The sequence below is a fragment of the Sphaeramia orbicularis genome, chromosome 8 (genome assembly GCF_902148855.1).
Source record: "Sphaeramia orbicularis chromosome 8, fSphaOr1.1, whole genome shotgun sequence".
NCBI classification, from domain to species: Eukaryota; Metazoa; Chordata; class Actinopteri; order Kurtiformes; family Apogonidae; genus Sphaeramia; species Sphaeramia orbicularis.
This window is the reverse complement of record NC_043964.1, coordinates 41,678,828-41,698,516: the sequence shown is the minus strand read 5'-3', so window position 1 is coordinate 41,698,516 and position 19,689 is coordinate 41,678,828. Positions and strand designations below refer to the sequence as shown.

Here is a 19,689-nt window from a genome sequence, read left to right as displayed (position 1 = left end):
GAACACCATTTCCCAAAAGCCTCTGGTGAAAGTCAAGATGGTTTAGTTGGTACTTGGACGCTGTAGCCCAATAATGTGTGGGTCCTCCCCCATCTCAGCCAATAGAAACTCTGTTGCTATCACCGCTTATATTTTTAGCAAATTGTTCACCACTGTAGGAAACTACAAATATCCATCCGCTAAACAAATTAGAGTTCACAAGGTAAATTTGTATTTTGTATTAGGAAGAAAGACCCTGTATTTATGTATGCTTGTTTGAACTGATATTTTAAGGCGAGAATTGTAAACCAGCATCATCTCCAGAAAGTAAAGACTTTTCTGTTTTGTTTCTAACGCAGCCATTTAATTAATTTTAAAATATAAATATGTTAACCTTAATTATTTGCTGATAGGTGAACAATTTCGTAAAATATGGGAAATATAACAAAAATAAAGCAGCAGCTGTTATAAAAAGAAGAAAGTAGTCCCTGCCGTCATGGGGGTGTGGGCGAGTCACAGTGTATAAATACGCAGGGTTGTCAAACAGTAAAGTTTCTCTGGAGCCTCCATGCAATCTTGTCAGCTCAAGACACACTGTAAGAGCCTCTCTGCATGTATTAGGGCAGTAGGTACAAATAAAAAAAAAAAAAAAATACGAAGAATATCCACTGGTCATCCTCTGAACATCAGCCACTCGACAAGTCCGCTGTGAAACCCGACACAGTACAAGGGCAGAAGTCAAGCTAGGGCATCAGAAACGATAGGTAAGTAATTAACTGTCAGCTGATGCACGAAACGGTTCAGTATTATTTTAACATTACTGTATGTGTGTTTAATGTCAACAGCACGTCACTGTGTGTTTGTGTTTTTATTGCACAGAGGTTATGCTTAGCCATCGAAATGGACCGACTGTAATGAATGACTGCAAAGGTCCAACCGATAAGAAAATCCTCATTGTCTGTTTTTGTCTTCCTCCAGTTCCCTTAGCAAAAGTGACCCCTTCAAAGACTGTCGAGCTGTCACGGGTATTTTTCGCTTATATTTCGTGTTAGGTGAGGTTGTTTACGCTGAGGCGGACTCACTTCTTCATTCCTCAGTGCACATACTCGCTCGATCGGCGGTTCAGCACTTAATTAACTTCATAATTTAATTTACACTGACGATTTGGCAAGGAGGGATTCTTCACCTGCATGTCAACTAAACCGGTGTCCTTTCTGCTACATTGCCTTTTGACTGACATATGGCTGTAATCCCCAGGTAGACCCTGTTACCTTATTATCTGAGCCTACCGTGCATGCAAACCTGGATCATATTTCTCCAGTCTTAGCCCCTGCTTGCATATTTCACTCCATCACTTGGCATGTAGATGTAAGGTATTGTCCAAATTCAGTGGATCATATATAACAGGAGAACTGTGGGGAGCATCAACTAGACAAAGAGAAATGATAACATTCATGTTGACATCATATTTATGTATTGAGGCCACTTGGTTCAGGCATATGTTGGTCTCATCCTTCGTCACATTTTTAAGGGATCTTTTGCTCTCATTTAAGTATCATTGTTAGTGCTTCTTGTAAGATCACTGTAGCATTGGCACTCAAAAGATAAAATGTAATGTGGATGCTTTGCAGCACACAGTGCCACACATACACAGCTGTGAGAATCAGTCCATGTAAACAAAAATAGCAGTATCGATGGTGCTTTTGCTGTAACAGGCCTGTAAAACTGAATTCAGCTCATCTGAGCCATTAAACCAGTCTGCAGGTAAGGATACAAATAATTCAAAATTTATAACCAGAGAAGATGTGGGTGTTTTGCTAAAATCACAAGTGTGGTTTATGACCAAGACAGTTCACTGCCAGCACATTTGAAGTTGGTTATTCTTTAGTGTCATTGGATGACATTGAATCGTATCATGCTGTTGCGTTTTTATATTAAGAGGTTGGAAATTCAGTAGATGCTGTTGGTAGCTTAGCCGTGTGTGCACTCAGTAATAATGGCTCTTGCAGCTTATGAACTGGACGGTCCTCTTGTGCTTAGCAAGCCTTTTCTACACCAAGACTATCTTTAACACAGGAGGTAGAGAGCAATTTATACCACAGATGATGCAAAATGGGGTCCTTTTCTATATAAAGCCCATTGTAGCCACCCCAGTCTTATCCTTCAGTGTCACCCTTTCACATGCAAAAAGAAAATGTGAACCTGATCTTAAACGGTCAGTCCTGTAGCTGTGCATGCAGCCAGTGAAGCTTTATCTGTAATAACATTAGAATTGTCTTTAATCGGAGGAGTCTTTCTAATCTTAGCTGCCGAATCCCCATCTGGCAGGGAATTCAGTGTGAGTGAATTGTTTGTGTGCAAAGGGGGAGGGGGGTTACCGTGCACGTTGCATGGTGGGAAATGGTGTTCCGTGGGCTCGACTAACTGTCCTGCCATTTTACACTTGTTCCTTGAGTGAGTCTTGTGTTGTTGTTTTTCCTTTTTTCACCTACCCTTTCATACTGTTTGACTCTGTTGTGATGAATGGATGTTGTGCGACTGTGTTAAAGCATTAAGCAGGAGAGGCTCCATGGGATCGGATTCAGATTATGAAGGATTTATGAAGCCCACGACACAGCATCTGTTACATCCAGCAGTACACCCTGCAGTGGGGGGAAAAAAAACCTAAATATAAAATGGTACACCTATAACTGCTGTGCCAGTAATAGCAGTTATATGGTAGCTAATTTTTAACACATAAAAAGTTGGATGTAGGAGGATGGACACTCATATTCAGTTCATTCAGGATCTCACTTTTTTGTCTTATTGATTCCAAGAGTATGTAAATTATAGGGCTGAGCTATTAATTTAAGAATGATCAAATTTGCAGAATGTCCTGGTATAATTTCAAAGTCACAGGAACTGCAAAAGTTTAAAAGTACAATGTGTCACAACATATTATAATGAAAACATTGAGGTGCTACAGGGATGACCAGGCCTACAAATCACATTCTCCAGAGGTGAAGGAACATGCTTATTTGCTATAGACCTAAAAAAAAAAAAATCAGATAATTATTTTTAATGTATTTAAGTGAATATTTTTAAGTGAAAATTAAATGCAAAAACTACCATTTGACTAGTGACACATAATTGTACACATCTCCTCACTGTAGTCACTATGCTAGTCCTGGAGATGCATTCCCAATAAAATAAATGTATACATTTTTTTGGTTTGGACTTATCAAATTGGCAGTGTGTCTTTATTCTGGTGACTTTTTTCATTTTATAGAAAAATAGGCAAATTCTAAGAATTGGATGCTAAAATCATATAGTTCCATTGGAATTAAAATACACCATGTTTTAATTGTCAGCTACTGTCTGTGATCTCATTTCAACAGTCTGAGGACTGGAAACGGGGTAGGGCTAGATGAGCAGTGGCTTCTTCCTACTCCCTTTCAGGCGCAACATTTTTTCTTTTTTCTTTTTTTTGTTGTTTTTTTTCTCCTATATTTATTTGTATTGTGTTTGTCTGAAATAAACTAAACTAAATATATATTGATTTGTTGTTCAGTAAAATGATTTCTTCTTTTTCTTTTTTCTTTGCAGTTGGAACCTGAAGTCATTCACAGACACTTGAATTGTCAAGCCTGCTAGCTGCTGCCCCTGCCCTCAAGTTGCCTTTACCATGGCTATCATTAAAAAAGTCCACACTTTACAATAAGCCTGAGGAAAATCTCTTGCTACAGTTGCATCACCTCTCTTCCAGCACCATCATCTAAAACGTTTTGCTCTAAAGACGGCGCCAGTCTGGTGCAGCCATGCACCTAGAAGTGAAGGTCGCCCTCAACTTCATTGTGTCGTACCTGTACAACAAACTGCCTCGGCGTCGAGCTGACCTGTTTGGGGAGGAGCTGGAAAGGATACTGGTGTCTCGTTTTGAGGGTCACTGGTACCCAGAGGCTCCCCTCCGGGGCTCTGCCTTTCGCTGTATTCATCTAGGGGCTCAGAGAGACCCAGTGGTAGAGCTGGCTGCCAAGAGGAGTGGCCTCGACACGGAAGAAGTGCGTGCAAATGTACCTGCTGAGCTGAGTGTGTGGATCGACCCATATGAGGTTTCCTACCAGATTGGAGAGAAAGGGGCAGTGAAGGTCCTCTACCTGGAGGACCCTCCTGGACTCGGCTGTGATAGTGAGAGGGCTGAGGGGGTCATCAGAGAGGCTAAAGGAGATACAGAGGTGGATGAGGCCAAGAGTCTGGGCTTCAACCCAGATGCTCAGGTATTTGTGCCGATTGGAAGCCAGGCTTCTCCTGCCCTCATGCCTTCTCTGTCAAGCTCTCCAACACCTCTGCCGGCCCAGTCCTGCCCTGGGCTCTTTAGCTACCCCAGCTCCAGCACTCCCACTGACCTCACTGCCCACTCCTCCAACACCTCCACTCCATCCCCTCCAAGTGGCGGCCTGCCCTACCTCTCCACTCAGCAGCCGCCCTCAGCTCTTCCCCCTGCCCGACCCCAACCCATAACCTTCACCACCGCCAGCTTTGCTGCCACTAAATTCGGCTCCACCAAGATGAAGAAATGCAGTGGGGCTGGCTCAGCGAGTAGCTCGTCCGTTGCAGTCAACGTACCACCCACCCAGAGGATGCTGTCTCGCTCCCCTACAACCATCTCGGCACCAGAGCTGCTTAAGCACAAACCCCTGTCTCTTTCCTTGCACTCCCTCGGAGGTCCCATGCCCAGCCAGCTCTCCCCCAACGCCAAAGAGTTTGTCTACCCAGGATCACCAGGTCCGCTTTACTTTGAGGCTGACGCACAGTCCATGCAACCTCATGCCAGCCCATTCCAACCTCCGCACACTGTCAACAACCATCCATCCTTTGACCCTTTCTCGAGCCCTCCTCCAGCCCAGAGTGTGGGCATCATCGGCAGCAGCGGCGGGATCTCCTACATGGAGAAACCTCCATTTGTTGAGGGTTTAGGAAGTTACAACCTGCAATATCCTAACCAGTCCTTCCAGCCTGTTGTGCTGGCCAACTAAGCCTTCGTTTGATAACAGTTGCAGGAGGAGTCGAGTTAAGGACAGTAACACTCCTGATATTTTCAGTTTTTCTAACAAAATGTTCTAATACTAATACAAGTTAAGAATTAGTTTTACTACAAAGATTTAAAATACCACATTCACTGAGTGTTTCATTTGTTGTGTTCCTCTACAATCCCCATTCCTCCCCTGCTCATTTGTCACTGGCATTGGTCATTCTTTGTGTGTTGACAGAAGTGGGTGGGAGTATGTTCCTTTCTATCTTGAGTCGTTGCCAAGCTCTTATGTTTATTATTTTGCATTGAATGTTAATGCGAGAGATTTTTTTTTTTTTTCCTAGGCTTGTAGTCTAATGGACCCGGCTCTAGTATACCTCCATTTTGCATTGCACTGTCATGCTGTGAAAAATGACCTAGCCAAGTCCTGCAGGGAATGACGGCTGTGGAAAAGCTCAGCACTTTGCTCTGCAATCTGCTCTGCCCTACTTGCCACAAATACAGAGAGGGGGCTCTGTTGTCTCTCCGTGTGTGTAGCCCTGTTCTGTTTTGTTGTGGCTCAGCGTGATCGAGAGACTCCCTGTTTGCATGGTGGGCATGTTACCCTTGAAAAGCACTCGTGCTCGGACACAGTTGAGTTCCGTTGTGAGTGGGTGTATACTGAAAGCAGTTGACATGACATGGTTTTAAATGAAATGAGTGGAGGGAGGAAAAAGGAAGCATTAGGGTGTTAGAGTGATGTAGTAGAATGTATCGTACCTGTCAGGGGAAATTGCACCTTGAACAGTCGGGAAAACCTTGGTGAATATGAAATGCGAATTAATCTTTGCATTTTAATAACATAGCCTTGTTCTGATACCTCGCTTTTACATGCAAGTTATAATTTCACAAAATCTAAACAAATGGATGCACACATATGTGCAAAATAATTTGCACATGCACACGGTTGCCGTCAGCAATGTGTGAAGGTGAACAGGCAGAGAAGGAGGAGGTGAGGGGGGGATGGGATGCAGCAGCTAAGCAAGAGGGATTGTGATAAATGGCTTAGCATGACTTTGACTATGAAGGAGAGGTTTTCCTCTGCATGGAGGGGAGAGAAGGAAGACAGAAGGAAATGAAAGGGGGAGAGAAGCAGCTGGAGGGATCTGTTGCCTCAGCGGCGTCCAGGGTGTATTGGCTTAGAGAGCGACACTTTAAAACCCAGAGCACGTTTCTTGTGAGCTTAAATGGTATTGAAGCCAAAGGCGCACACTATTCTCTCCCCTCTTGAAATTCTTCACTGATCTCTGGTTTTTACAAAAAGAAAACAGAATTGTACAGTTCAGTTCAGGGTGCAGTGAGCGGTGAGGTGGACAGATGGAAAGATACAGAGATGAATGTTCTTAATTGAGTGGGTTTTGTCGCTTTTTTTCTTTTTGGATAGCTTGTCAGAGTGTGTGCTCGTGAACAGCAGTATGTTTACCAGCCGGGTCCATGTGATTGTTATATTATCCCTCCAGGGAAGAGAGACCATCAAATGTCCATTTGAGCTTTCCAGCACTTTATTACAGGGCTCCTGATGCTTTGTGTTGCCCACAGACATAGAGCCCCCATTCCTTTACCCTCTGTTTGGCAGTGCACATTTTATTTAACTGTCAAGAAATGCTTTAGAGACTCAAGAAGGAGTACATTTGTATTTAAATGCATCACAGCAGTGAGATGTCTGTACAGACTTGTATCTGTTGATGCTTTTGTATACGACAACCCAAGGACCCCTGACTTGTGTTCACTCTGGTGTTGCGATGTGGCGGCTTGTCATATGCATGCAGTCATTGAAGTTTCTTTTTCGTTTTGTGTGGATGGGGAGGCACACATCTCGGTAAATGTTATATTTCTGAAGGGAAAAAAAATGCATCTGTAATTTTGTTTGTAATTTATTTCTATATTTTTGTTTTTTTGCAAATGATCACTTAACATTTGTATAAGTAAGAAATGACAAGTCCAGGAAAATGTATATAAGCAGTTCTTATGTTCAGATTCTTTGTTTAGTTTCTTACATGGCGAAGTTATTTTTTCAGAAAAATAACATGAATATATGCAAACTGAGACAAAAATAAAGATGTACAGAATAAAGTATTGAATGTGTATTGTACCTTGTACAGCATTTGTCTAATAAGACGGGTAAATGTATTCATTCTTCAAGTGAGATTTGGAGTTTAAGAAATGAATGTTTACAGTGGGTTTGTGTAGGAAAAGATGGCTAATATCTTCTTTTTTTTCTGCATTTCCAGGGCAGTCTGACAATATTATTCCACATTTTCATAGGCAGTACATTTAAACCAAAAATATCCCCGTATGTCATAGAAATTTAAGTGCAATGTACATCTTTTTATATTAATTAACTGCATATCATATGTTCATCCCTATTCTTTGTTCTTTTATTTACCCATCAACAAAATTCATTAATATCCCTGTTTGCCTGATTTGTCAGCCCTTAACCTTTTTTTGTCGCAATTTATATGCTCTGTTAAATTTGACTTCACCTAATTTATTCAGTGGGTTCTCCTCCCCCTTTCCTCTGGTCTTGATACTATAGCCATATCCCAGACTATCTTTGCTTACACAGATGCTCACCCTTATCTGGTGCAATGTAATGCCATAGTTTAAATTACCCTGAAAGATTCAAGGGGGTTCTACCTCTGTTCACCCTGGAAAAAGATCATTCTTAATGGTTTGGAAAGATGAAGGAGATGAATGTGCTGTGAATGTGACAGTGATCTGTAGTTGGTCAACCCTGGTTGAGATGGCCTGTGGTTTAAAAGAGGAAAAAAAGGAAACTGCTCATTTATTGAATGATTTTTAGTCGCATGCATTTCCAAAATGACTCCTTTTCCTCTTCTATGTTGAGGCAAGGAGTGTGAGGATATAATTAATGGATTTAGACTCTGATTGGCTTTCACATCTGTAAGCGGTAACACAGTTTTATTTTTTACACTTGGAAAATATTGGACTAGTGTTTTAAATACACAGCAGATCATCTGGAAAGCAGGCTATTCTACAATCAGGGTTGAAAATTAATCAAGGGGAAAAAAATACCAGATTTTTGTATTCTGATGTCCTTTGCTTATATTGACGTGTGCATTTTATTTTGCACTTTGGAATATTTCATTGTCATAAAAGAAATTTATTTTCTATGTAAGATTTAACATTTAAGAGTAAAATAGATCTAATTAAAAGTTCAGATGATGTATAAATATAGTGCTTTCTTTCCTGCCTGTATTTTATTATTTTTCCTATTTTGTATCTGATCTGTACACCCTGTAGATGTATAACAAATCTTTCACTACTGAAATGCAATGACCTGTTTTCTGTGCGGCCCCTCAGGAATGGGGAGTTACTACTGCAGTTTCTTATTGTATCAGATTCTTTTTTTAAGTTTGTAATAAAAACAGATTGGCAAAAAGAAGCATGGAAAATAAGATGATTGTGTCAGCCTCATTGTTTATGGATTGAAATCGGGGGAGGTTGCAGATGTGTAGTATATCCTCAGCTTGACCCAGCTCCCATAAATCTCCTGTTGCATTTGTGTCTTTTTTCATGTAATACACATCAAAAACGGTTTGTTGCAGCCAGTGAAAATGAGAACAAGCAGTGAACAAACTGCATTCATTAATTGAAAAAATAGCCAAACATACAAGGAACAGTGCAACTATATCCAAATTACAAAAAACTTTGGGTATTGTGTAAAATATCAAAAACAAAATGATTTGAAAATCTCTTAAACCCATATTTTTTTCACAATAGAACATATAAAATGTACGAATGGGTTTATAACATTTGCAAATCATCCTAACTTTGTTGGGAATCGAGCTTGTACACTGGAATTGGAGTGGATGTTAAAGGAGTGCTGTAGTTTTTTTGTCCTCGGTTAGTGTGCTGTTTCAAATAAACTGGCTTTTGAAATAACCTAAAAATTGAAATGTTAATAAAACTGCTTTCTGTAACAAGACCTTAATATCAGTAATATCTAAAATTGATCAATTCAACACTATAAAACGAAACTAAAACCACTTATGCACTGTGTACCATCTCACTCTCAGGTCCTCAACTCCTTTATTCCTCTATCCAAAAAACACATTTATAGACTTAAGTAAAAATAAAAACTAATGAATATCTCAAAATTGTAATAACTCTGGATCAAAAATGATGAGAGGTAATATCTGTTTCCTGTGAAAAGCTCTCAGATTGAAATGCTGATTCTTCTCATTGCGGTAAACAAATTCAAGTGATGTTTGATCAATAATTCAAAGCAAAAATTCTCGAGTGGTGATGAGCCAGATTGCTCACCACCCACCTCAGCTGGACTCGTCCCAGCAGGTATTACTTTATATTTCATCATGCTCCATGTGCTGCCTCTGCTGGGTGGAAGGTTCTGGCTCGCTCATGTGAGGCAAACACACCACACTGCGTTCTGTAGTAACATGTATAGTGGTGTGACATTAACATGTGTGGCCAGGCTCCTCCTCAGCTCACTCTTCATCATCATCATCATCATCACCACCGTCGCCCACTCAGACTGCGTCTCATCTCTCTCCCGCTTTGACTGCATTCACGTTCTCCATCTTTCCATGTCCATCCCTTTGCCATATTGTTTACCCCCACCTCAACACTTCAGCCACACCCCCTCCTCTTCATCTTCTCCCATTCTCTTTTACCCTGTGCTCCCTCTCCTCTCCATTCCAAAGAGCCCTTCCCTTTCTTCCATTGCTTCGCCTTTCCCCATCCCAACCCCACCCAACAAACACATGCACTCTCATCTTGCTGGTCTTTGAGACTGCTACTGTTACGCAACACTGCTCCCCTGTGTGTCGATGTGATCATTACGCAACATCTCCTACTCCTCTGGAATACTGATGAGCAGCAGGACCATGGAAGGTGCAGAAAGGACGGCAAAAAAACAACACGGGACCTCAAAGAAATCAAAATCACAATCTGTGTCTCCACATGTACTGATAGTGGGTATGTGTGCATCAAAAGCTGAGGTTAGGCATGACTTGGATGCCCGATTTTGACCAACACACTACTCCTCCTTTGTCATCTATTGGTTCTTTGTCTCTCAGTACCAGTGTGTTTCCCAGTAGAGCTGCCGCAGCTGGTCGATGACTCAGGCAAGGTCAAACGCAGAGCCAACATGTCATTAAATCCCAATTTATTTCATATGCATGATACAAGATACAGTCAGGACATGGTACTGCAGTTCCACATATCCTATACATGATTAGGACATTACAAAAAAACAATAAAACCACCAAACAGAAACATACTTGTATGTAAAAAAAAGGGGGGAAAAAAGCAAATCATCACAAAATAAAAGACATTTAAATATTTTTTCAGGAGTATCGTAGCTACTTTGAATAGTAAACAAAAACATAGTCTTATTGATGCCAAGCACCTAGAACCAACGTATCAGACCAGAACCTGAAAACAACACCTCGGACCTAAAGGTAGGCACCACATGCATGCAAAGTATAGCAAATTAAGCTTACTTTAGAAGCTTTCTGCAGAAACATTTACCATTTTAACAAAACCTGTAACCACCTTTATGTTTATATCCCTCATATATCTGTCATTAGCTGCTCTTAAGAAAATGGTATCCTACCTGACACTTGCAGGTAGGCACAAGTCTTTTAAAGGTGCAGCAGTTATTAGTCTGTCTGTAGCAGATCTACAGTACATACACAGATCTAAAACTTTACTCTTGATGCTGTAGTTTGTTTACAACTGCAGAACCTGCAGCCAGATAAATGTGAATGAGCTAGTTTGTGACTTAAAGGCCAGTTCCACATAAAAGAAAAAAAAAAAAAAAAAAAAAAGAAATTGCTACATACTGTTTGCTGTTCAATAAACCTCTCATTCTATTGTCTCCAAAAATACTCTCCTGAACACATTTAATTTACTTAAAAAAAAACAACAAACCCCTACCTATGCATTTATCAACTACATTGATGTACTAGAACAATGCAGTCTATGTCAAGTCTGAATGTCTATGCAAAATGAAAAATGTTGCCTGTTGTATTAGACCATCAGGAATCCAAAACAAACACAGAATCTATCAAGAAAACGCAAAAGCACCAGCTGATCCAGTGTATCTAGATATAGATCAATGTTAATTAGAAAACAATCCACACAGTGATCAAAAGATGCCGCTTTCGCCCCAAAGGTCAAGCACAGACTGCACGAGTATAGGTGGCGCGATTATGCAGGTCGTAAACACAGGACGTCAGAGCGCAGATGTTCTGCTTTTTCTTTCGACAGAACTGTACAACAGACCATCAACCTACCCATCCAAAACTGTATCTAGTTTTTAGTGATGGTTTACAGACGTAAGTACACTTGGTGTCAAATATTCAACATAAAAAAAGACAACAGTACTGGGTTTCATGCATTAGGATCCCAGATTATAGAGGAAGTGGAAGCACAAATGACTTTGGGGCATTTCTATTTAGTACGACATAACAATTTTACATACGACATCATCACTGAAATAAAACGAGCATTACATAGCCAAGTATTATTGCCACATGTATTTTCTTTCCAGGATTATGGTGATTTATGAGCACAAATTGACTGATTGCTAAATCTGCATTGGTCAAAGATACTTTGACAGAATACTCCCCTAACAGTCTGCAATGTGTTTTTTTGTTTTACTAATTTTCACACAGACTCAGCCACTTTGGCAAACACAATTTTAATGTATCATGTCTGATTTGACCCCTTTGCCAAATGGATCTAAGCTGCATTTAATGTGTTCTCCGTTTCAACCAACACTGCTTTATAGCCCTACAAAACTTGGAACTGTTCAGAATAGGAAGTGTTGGATGAGGTAAATAAGAGTGTGCCCTGTCCTTCGTGTGAATATACATAGAGAGAGGGAAAAAAACATAGAACTATATAAACCTGTTTTTTAAACAAACATCTAAAAGCACAGTTTACCCATTGAAGTCCCTGCTTTGTCATTGGTTTCAATAGAAGTATTGTTCCTCAAAGGAAATAGAATAATCTGACATATTGTTGTACATCACAATCAACAGATGCATTATTACCATCAGAATAAATACAGCACTCATTGACTATTTGGCAAATATAAGGAATAGTATTGGGTTAATAAAGACACAGTCTGAATCCCTGTCTTAGGAAATAAAGACTTTCTAGAGACACTCGTTTATTTACAAGATTTAGAAGCAGTCAAACTTGGGCCTCCTACCAAAAAACTTTAAAATCAAATTCCCCCCTTCACTACACCATGACGAGGCAGGCAGTGGCTGTAGCGCCCTCTACTTGCAGTGTGCAGTAAAATAAACATCCCTACACATTAACATACCCCTCCACCTGTGAGGGCCCTGGAGATCTTCAAACATATGCCTTTAACAATAAACCGTAAAAACTAGTCATTCTCTATTTGGAAAATTATTATCTTTTAAGAAAACATCATATCTCTCCTTTGTAATAAAATTTTGTATGAGGCTCTGGAAGATATTCTGAGGTTAGTATTAAAAAAAAAACACACATATACACTGTAGCTTTGAACTGAAGGTCATGCATGTTTTTCTCTCCTAATACGCTACTGTGTATTTTCCACGCAGGTTGTGGTTAATAAGGTCACCTGCAACTACTAGAATCTTTACTCACTGTGTGTTTCATGTAAGAGAAAGTGCAAAAATGGATTACATACTGATACACACACAGTTATGTGGTGCACAAAGAAGACTACTCTATGTACAAATAGTATTTAGACTATTTTTCTGTGCACAGACGTGTACATGTGGATTACACAAAGGAAGAATTGTAACTGGATCTCACCAATGACGTACTCTCTTGCTTTTGTTCTTTGCTGACCTGAGCTCTTTGTTTTCTCTCCCTTCAGGCCAGGAGTATCTCTGTGACTTTTGTCTCCTTTATGTGTGAATCATGTGACTCCCTCCTAACAACCGACAACCTTTGTCTGAACCTCTGCCCAGTATTGGACAAGGAGCACACACAGAAACTTAAGTGCAACACTAGAAAAAGTGAGGGACAGGGAAGTGTGTGCCTTTCTAAATATATAACTTATAAAGGACTCGTGCTTTGGTCCGTTAAGTTCTGTGCAGTGTTAAAAACTGATTTGTGTGTCATTTTAAAATCCGGTGATTCTTTGTATGAGCCTGCCCTCTTTATAAGTTTCTGAAAACAGTCAGACCATATTTTCCACGTGTGTTTGACCATGGGAATGTCTATATTCGTCCCCTTTTCCTCTCTGAGTGTAGAAGCCAGGCGCTCTCCACAGGCCTTCCTGTGACCACCGCTCCCAGATCGCCTCACTGCCTACCAGCGTGTGTCCAAAACTCCGGGTCAGGAACAGCAGTGACCGGAGGTCAGCGAAGACGGTGCAAATTTAGATTCCCTTGGTGTTTGTGTCTGTGTTGAATTCTGCGGGGAAGGGTGTTCGGCGTTTGTCTCATTGATGCTTCATAGATTTTTGCTTTAAGTCCTTTACAGCGGGCCATACTTAGCCTCGTATCGGGCCAAGATGTTCTTGCAGCGACCGCAGTCTTTTCGTAGCTCAGCCACTTGCTGCCGGAGTGCAGCATTCTCCCGCTCCAGGAAAGAGGCGCGCACCGTGATCTGGTTCTCCTTCAGCCTTCTGGCATCACGAGAACGCTTAGCAGCCAAGTTGTTTTTCTTCCTCCTGGACCAGTATTTGTCATCCTGAGAATGAGAGGCAAAATGAATGGGAAAGCACAGAAAAATAGAAGTTTTATATTATATTAAATGTAGACTAATAATCCAATTTCCCTGCAATTAGATCAATATTTGTACTTTACTATCACACCTGTGATTGTGTCCACATAATTATAAATAATTCTTCCACTTGACCAAAAACAGTTTTCAGTAAAAAAAAAGGCTGTTTCAATTTGTACAGCAAATATGATGAAAGAGACCAACCTTCTGTTCATCTGGAACAAACACTTTCTTGGCCTTCTTTATCATAGGCTGTGGTTTCAGCTCCTCTTCTGAGAACTTGTGCTTACGTGGGTTGAACAGTTCTCCCCCTGGCACACTGGACAGGACCAGATCTGTGGGATCCGGCTGGAAGTTAATGTCCACCTCAATGGCATCTGGGTCGATGGGTGAGGGAGTGTTACGATCTGTTGGTATGAGAAAAAATATGCTATTTATCCTCATTTTTGTTTGCTTAAGGATTATATTGTATTGTCATTATTGTAGCTTGTTGGACTGGCAAAAGACATCTCAGTTTTTATGAATCTCTGTAAATAAAAGTAGATTACTTGTGCCTGCAGCTGAGCTACTGTTATACCAGAATTACCAGAAACCAATACATGCCTTTACATTTTAATCTATAACAATACAAAGATCCTCTTAAAGGCCTTTTAACTGTGAGGCTCATGTCGCCTAAATAGTTGTTTTCTATAGTTCTTGCTTAAACTTTTTGTCTGTGAGCTATTTTGAGAAATATTACAGAAACTAGAGCAGGGGTGTCAAACTCAGATCCTTGAGGGCCGGTATCCTGCATGTTTTAGATGTTTCCCTCTTACAGCACACCTGATGGTCGTTATCAGGCTTCCGCAGAGCTGGATGATAGGCTTGTCATTTGAATCAGGTGTGTTGGAAGAGGGACACATCTAAAACATGCAGGATACCGGCCCTCAAGGATCTGAGTTTGACACCCCTGAACTAGAGCCTACTGACAAACTACAGGTGTATTTCAGCTGCTACCTGTAGTTAATCCAAATTAGCTACAGGTAGCATATCAAAAATTATATATAAAAAAGTAAAACTGAGGTTACTGCTTCCTCTGGACACCTGTCTTATTCAGCAAAAATTCAAAATGCAACCTGTTTATTTTGATATAACTGTGACAGTCATTGCTACCAGTGGTACTTTAATTTACGTAAATGATTTTTTATTTTTGACAAATATTGACAACATTGCAAGTTGTGTTAGTTTCTTACTGACATTACACATATGGACTGTATAGTTTTTTGGGGGGAAGAACTATTTTTGGATCATTTTTGTCTTGAGTTCATGTAGGCAGAAAAAAGAGAGGTTATTACCCACCTGTTTTCTTTTCCTTAACATTCACCTCTTGTACAGCCTCCTCTGTTTCCTCTTCTTGTTCTTCCTCCTCTTCCTCTTCTTCTATCTTAGCTGGTTGTAAAGTAGTGACAGTCACTGGTTCCTCTGGATCTGAGTTGACCGTGGAGGTGGTAGATGCCAAGGGGGAAGCAGCTGATGCTGAAGCTGATGCTGAGACAGCAGCACCAGTAGTAATAGTAGCAATAACCTTGGGGATGCATTTGCCTTTTCCTTCAACTGAGCTCAGAGTCTTCTGCAGCTCCTCCTCCTCCAGGGTCACAGGAATCCCGTTCTCCAGCAGGAACTCATCCAAGTCCATGTACTCCAGGTGGAAGGTCTCCCCGTCATAGGGAATGGTCTTGTCCCAGATAGCTGGAGTCAAAGAGGCTGATACACCTCCACCGCCGCCACTTCCTCTAGGACCTCCACCAGCACTGGCCACTCCATCACCACCTCCTTCGGCATCTTCAGATGAGCACAGCTTTTCTTTCTCTATTTCTGTATTAAAGACAGAACAGCATCTCGTCATCTTCAGTCACGTGACTGCCAGAGTGCTTTGACAGTGCCAGGGACACATGCAAATACATAGGAAAATTAAATGGTAAAAGTGAGAGTAGGGTGGATGAGGTGTGATGTGGAAAAAAATGGGTCAACAGAAATTCAGCAGAACCAAAAGGCCCGACTGACTTTGAATGTAAGAAAGTAGGAGGAAATAACGCTCTGGAAAAACAAAAGCGAATGTGCAGACCTTCACTCCTAGCATATCACACACTATTACACAAAGAAGGAACTAAATAATGCCATTCAAATATGATCAATGAAAAGCCCAGTAGTGTCTTCGTCGTAAATTGTATTTACAGTCTACGTGCACTACTTGCAGAGCTGTAGTGACCAGTTAGAACTTTTTGTTCTTTTTAGTTTCCTCGCAGCCGCAAATGAAAGACTCCGTGCAACATATGGCATGACGGCCAAATCTCGTCTTGTTAACGGACAACATTCATTCAGATATAATCTTTATCCCTGCGCAAATATTTAAGCTTCAATGTGTGTAGTTGTGCATAAAGCTTCAAAACAAACTAACAGCCAATTGACAGAACAGAAACAAACTGGACGACAGCCCGCCCGTTTTTTCATCTCACCATCGTCCCCTTCCTCCAGTATGTTTGGAGGCGGAATGTCCATGATCTTCTTCAAAACAAAAGGAAAAGACTTCTGCGGAGTCGTAACGGTGTTAACACCGGGTTTAATCGCCACCGTCACCGCAGCTTTGCCTGGCATTGTTCCGTCAAACCTGGTCGCAGACAGGGGCAATATTCTCAATGATACGGAGAGCTGCCTCTTCCTCTGAAAACACAAATGCACCTCGGCTATTCGCTGGTTTCACGAATACCGCTGCTTCCCCAGCTGTTTGTCAATATTAACGCTTTTGAATGCGAAAGTAACACTACGAAAACCCCTTGTTGTCTGTGTCCAACGAGGGCGACGTTTGGATATACTCCGCCCACTTAAGAATAGTAGAATCTGATTGGTTGTTCGTGGAGTCTGACTGTATGCATCTCGTCGGTGTAAGCTCAGGAGTGCACGAGCGATCAGTTTAGTATGTGAAGTATGAGAACACTGTGCAGACCCAATGTACAGAACGTGAGCCGCAATACAGAGTCTCGTGCAGGCAGCGTTACTTTGAAGTGGAAGGTGTCACTTATGCGTGCAGAGTTCTTTACACAAGCACCTAGAGTATCATGTGGCGCACGACCAGTCAATACACAAACTCCCCTTAAAAACAAAGCAGCAATGCGTTGTCTTAGCACGGTGACTTTGTTCCGCTCACTTTCTGTCCTTCACAAGACACTCGTGGACCAACACGTGCCTCCGCCCCCACCCGTATCACGTGAAAGTACAATCTGTCAAGGGGCGAGGCTTTAACTACTTAGCACGTGCAGGTTGAGGCGAGCGTAGCGCACGCGCGCACAATTGGAACAGACTACACGAGTTAGAACAACAGCATTTTTTCAGTTGTTTATCACAGCGGGTTTTTATTTAACCGTATAATATCAATATTTAGCTCACAGATAAACAAAAAAACACTTGGCTTGAACTTAGTTTTAAATACAAAAATAAATAAATACATTTATTAATAGGTTAAATTAAACAAAACCTCATGCTTTTCTTTATTTGTAAACCAAAGTGCTAGCTTTTTCACATAAACGAAAAACGTGTCTTCTGCATCCAGTGTTCCACACCAAATACTCCCATCATCAAAGCAATGGGCGAAAAATCTCACGTTTCCGCGCCCGCCCTCTCTTCACTTCTCTTCAGCAGGTTGTTGGGTTCAGGACACGATGTTCAAGCTGCACAACGCCCTGCCACAGCACCACCAATCTGTTTTTTCTCCACTTTATTGTATTCTCACAGCAGTACGGGATGGAAATGTCCCAGCACTGAGGGAACTGATGAAATACTTGCTCCTGCTGGTGTCTTTGCGCAAAGGAGCAACTATGATGGTGCTCTACGTGCTACACCTGCATCATAGTAATGTTAAACAACAATATGACATGAATGCACACTGAGATAGGAATGTTCCCTATAGAAGGAACTCACACTGGATTTATTGTGATTGAAACCCACACCTCTCCAGAACAGGAGTAACTGAGAACATGACATTGTCCTAATGGTACAACATGTGACCCTGAATCACACAGTCTGTAAAATGGCCTTGCCTAACCGGTTCTATACAGAAATCAGGATGCTCTGGCCCAAGGTTGCATGCACCTGTGAGCTTATAAACAGAATTGAGTGCATGCTGAACATTCCAACAACCACTGGCCTCTGCTTGGAGTAAACACTCTTTGGGGCCCCCTACTGGCTGTTCTCAGTGGGGACAGACAGTAGCAAAGACAAGCGGTCTGGTAGCTCGAAGCCTCTGTTTCAGGGAAAAATGAAAAGATTTTTGTGTCCATTACTCTGTTTACACAAGACATTTAATAGCTTGTCCGGTCAGCCGTATTTTAGTGCCCTGTTCACAACAGCAGAGGCTTCGCTGTATTGTTAACATACAGGGGGAGGATGTAAGTTATGCGAGACAAGATGTGATTATTTCAAGTAACTATACAGTAATGCAGTTTAAATAATACTCTGATTATGAAGACATCTGTGACATAAGCCAAATTAAAGAAGGTAAAGTATAGATGGTGATCTGACTGCACAAAGAATCTAATGATATGATGAAACGCTGAGTGAAATCTGTTTCATTGAAGTTGCATCAGTTGCAGACTGCTGTTTCTTGAGTGTGCTGTCTGCTGGCACCATGCAGCTCTCTGACTTTGACCAACTGCGTATGCTATGAATTAAAACACTCACCCACAGATCTATATATGCAACACAAATGACCTTAACATAAAAACTTCATTAATGCACGGTAAACTGAATAGAACTAACTATGAATGAATTGATGATGAAAATCCGTATTTTAACTCTAACTGCACAAATGAGCAATGACAGACACAAAAGAAACTACTGTAATAAAAACTGTGACATGTTTTTACCTATTTGCCCATACATCAGTATTCAAAAAGCAATGGAAGAAGTACCCTGCTGACAACATTCACTTCATCACACTCCTGCGTTCATAATTGCCTTTAGGTAGAATTATCCTTGCAACTACCTCAGCAGGCGGAGGAATAGCCCCCAACACATCAAGTAGAAGTTCTTCAAACTTGGGCTGAATTCATAAGTCTACTTGACACAAGTCTGGCAGCTACAGCTTACAGGATCATAGCAAACAGATTAGTCAGGTTTTAACGCAAATGAAAAGGAAATGATCTTACCTGTGTCATCAAATGCAGGGAAGGAGAAGGGGTACTCAGCCAGGGACTTGAGCAGGTCAGGTACGTCGCTCCTCTCTCCAAATAAGATGTGACTAACTGCTGACATGATGAGCGACCAGTCAAACCGTCTGGTGTCTACTGAAGATTATGAGTGCTGATGAACGAGTCCGCTCTCATCTAATGACTTGACTCACTTTTCACAAAGTTTGTAGTGGGTCACATCAGAGGACGCGTGCGTCCACCATAGAGAGATGAATGGCTAACAGGGCAACGCAGGCACGTCAGTCAAAAAGCTGAGCAAATGAGAGAGAAGGGGGCGGGCTCTGATGAAACCCAACAACAACAACAACCTGCCTTGTTCATCTCCGCACACTCCTCTCCACGAATGGCAGCACGTGCAGGTGAGACGCGGCTCGAGGGCTGCCCCCCCAGTGTGTCACGCCACCTAGTGACGGGATGGAGGACTGCCAAAGGCCCGTTGAAATAACGCTAATACGCTATAAAAAATGCCAAATATTGAACCTCAAGTCAGACATTTTAAACTTATTGTACAGATATAAACGTAAAATATAGTACAGTAGTAGTATATATTGTTTTTTTTTAAAAATCAGCTCCCTCATCAGCATTTTACTACTATTATTACTATAATTATTTGCATGTCATAAATACTTTTCAGTGACTCACATCTAGGTTTATGCAATAATTTTATCACCCCTTAAAAACAGCATAATTTGGTACTTTTTTTCATCGACAGTATGTTAA

At 41.2% G+C, this 19,689-nt stretch overlaps 2 protein-coding genes across 3 annotated transcripts; one reads left to right on the top strand and one right to left on the bottom strand.

The window, feature by feature from the left end:
* The first annotated feature begins 505 nt into the window (after positions 1–505).
* On the top strand, positions 506–8,435 carry tob2 (transducer of ERBB2, 2). Its single transcript, XM_030141761.1, has 2 exons — positions 506–743; positions 3,565–8,435. Exon 2 carries the CDS (start codon positions 3,777–3,779, stop codon positions 4,992–4,994), a length of 1,218 nt encoding a protein of 405 aa, XP_029997621.1. The 5' UTR covers positions 506–743; positions 3,565–3,776; the 3' UTR covers positions 4,995–8,435.
* A 1,726-nt stretch (positions 8,436–10,161) lies between these two features.
* Positions 10,162–19,150, bottom strand: tefb (TEF transcription factor, PAR bZIP family member b). 2 transcript variants are annotated; one of them, XM_030141763.1, is made up of 4 exons: positions 18,928–19,150; positions 15,086–15,601; positions 13,952–14,154; positions 10,162–13,714 (listed from the first exon to the last, which is right to left on the bottom strand). In XM_030141763.1, the coding sequence occupies exons 1-4, from the start codon at positions 19,031–19,033 to the stop codon at positions 13,499–13,501; spliced, it is 1,041 nt and encodes a 346-aa protein (XP_029997623.1). In that variant the 5' UTR covers positions 19,034–19,150; the 3' UTR covers positions 10,162–13,498. The 2 variants fall into 2 exon arrangements, with proteins under 2 accessions (XP_029997623.1, XP_029997622.1); XM_030141762.1 differs by lacking the exon at positions 18,928–19,150 and adding an exon at positions 16,243–16,892.
* Between the last annotated feature and the right edge of the window lie 539 nt (positions 19,151–19,689).

Excerpts from the sequence above, each read along its gene's own strand:
- tob2 (XM_030141761.1), top strand. The coding sequence starts at position 3,777 with ATGCACCTAGAAGTGAAGGTCGCCCTCAACTTCATTGTGTCGTACCTG.
- tefb (XM_030141762.1), bottom strand. The coding sequence starts at position 16,381 with ATGCCAGGCAAAGCTGCGGTGACGGTGGCGATTAAACCCGGTGTTAAC. Across the intron at positions 15,602-16,242 it reads ACTGGAGGAAGGGGACGATG|AAATAGAGAAAGAAAAGCTG; the intron begins GTGAGATGAAAA and ends TCTTTAATACAG. Across the intron at positions 14,155-15,085 it reads TGTTAAGGAAAAGAAAACAG|ATCGTAACACTCCCTCACCC; the intron begins GTGGGTAATAAC and ends TCATACCAACAG.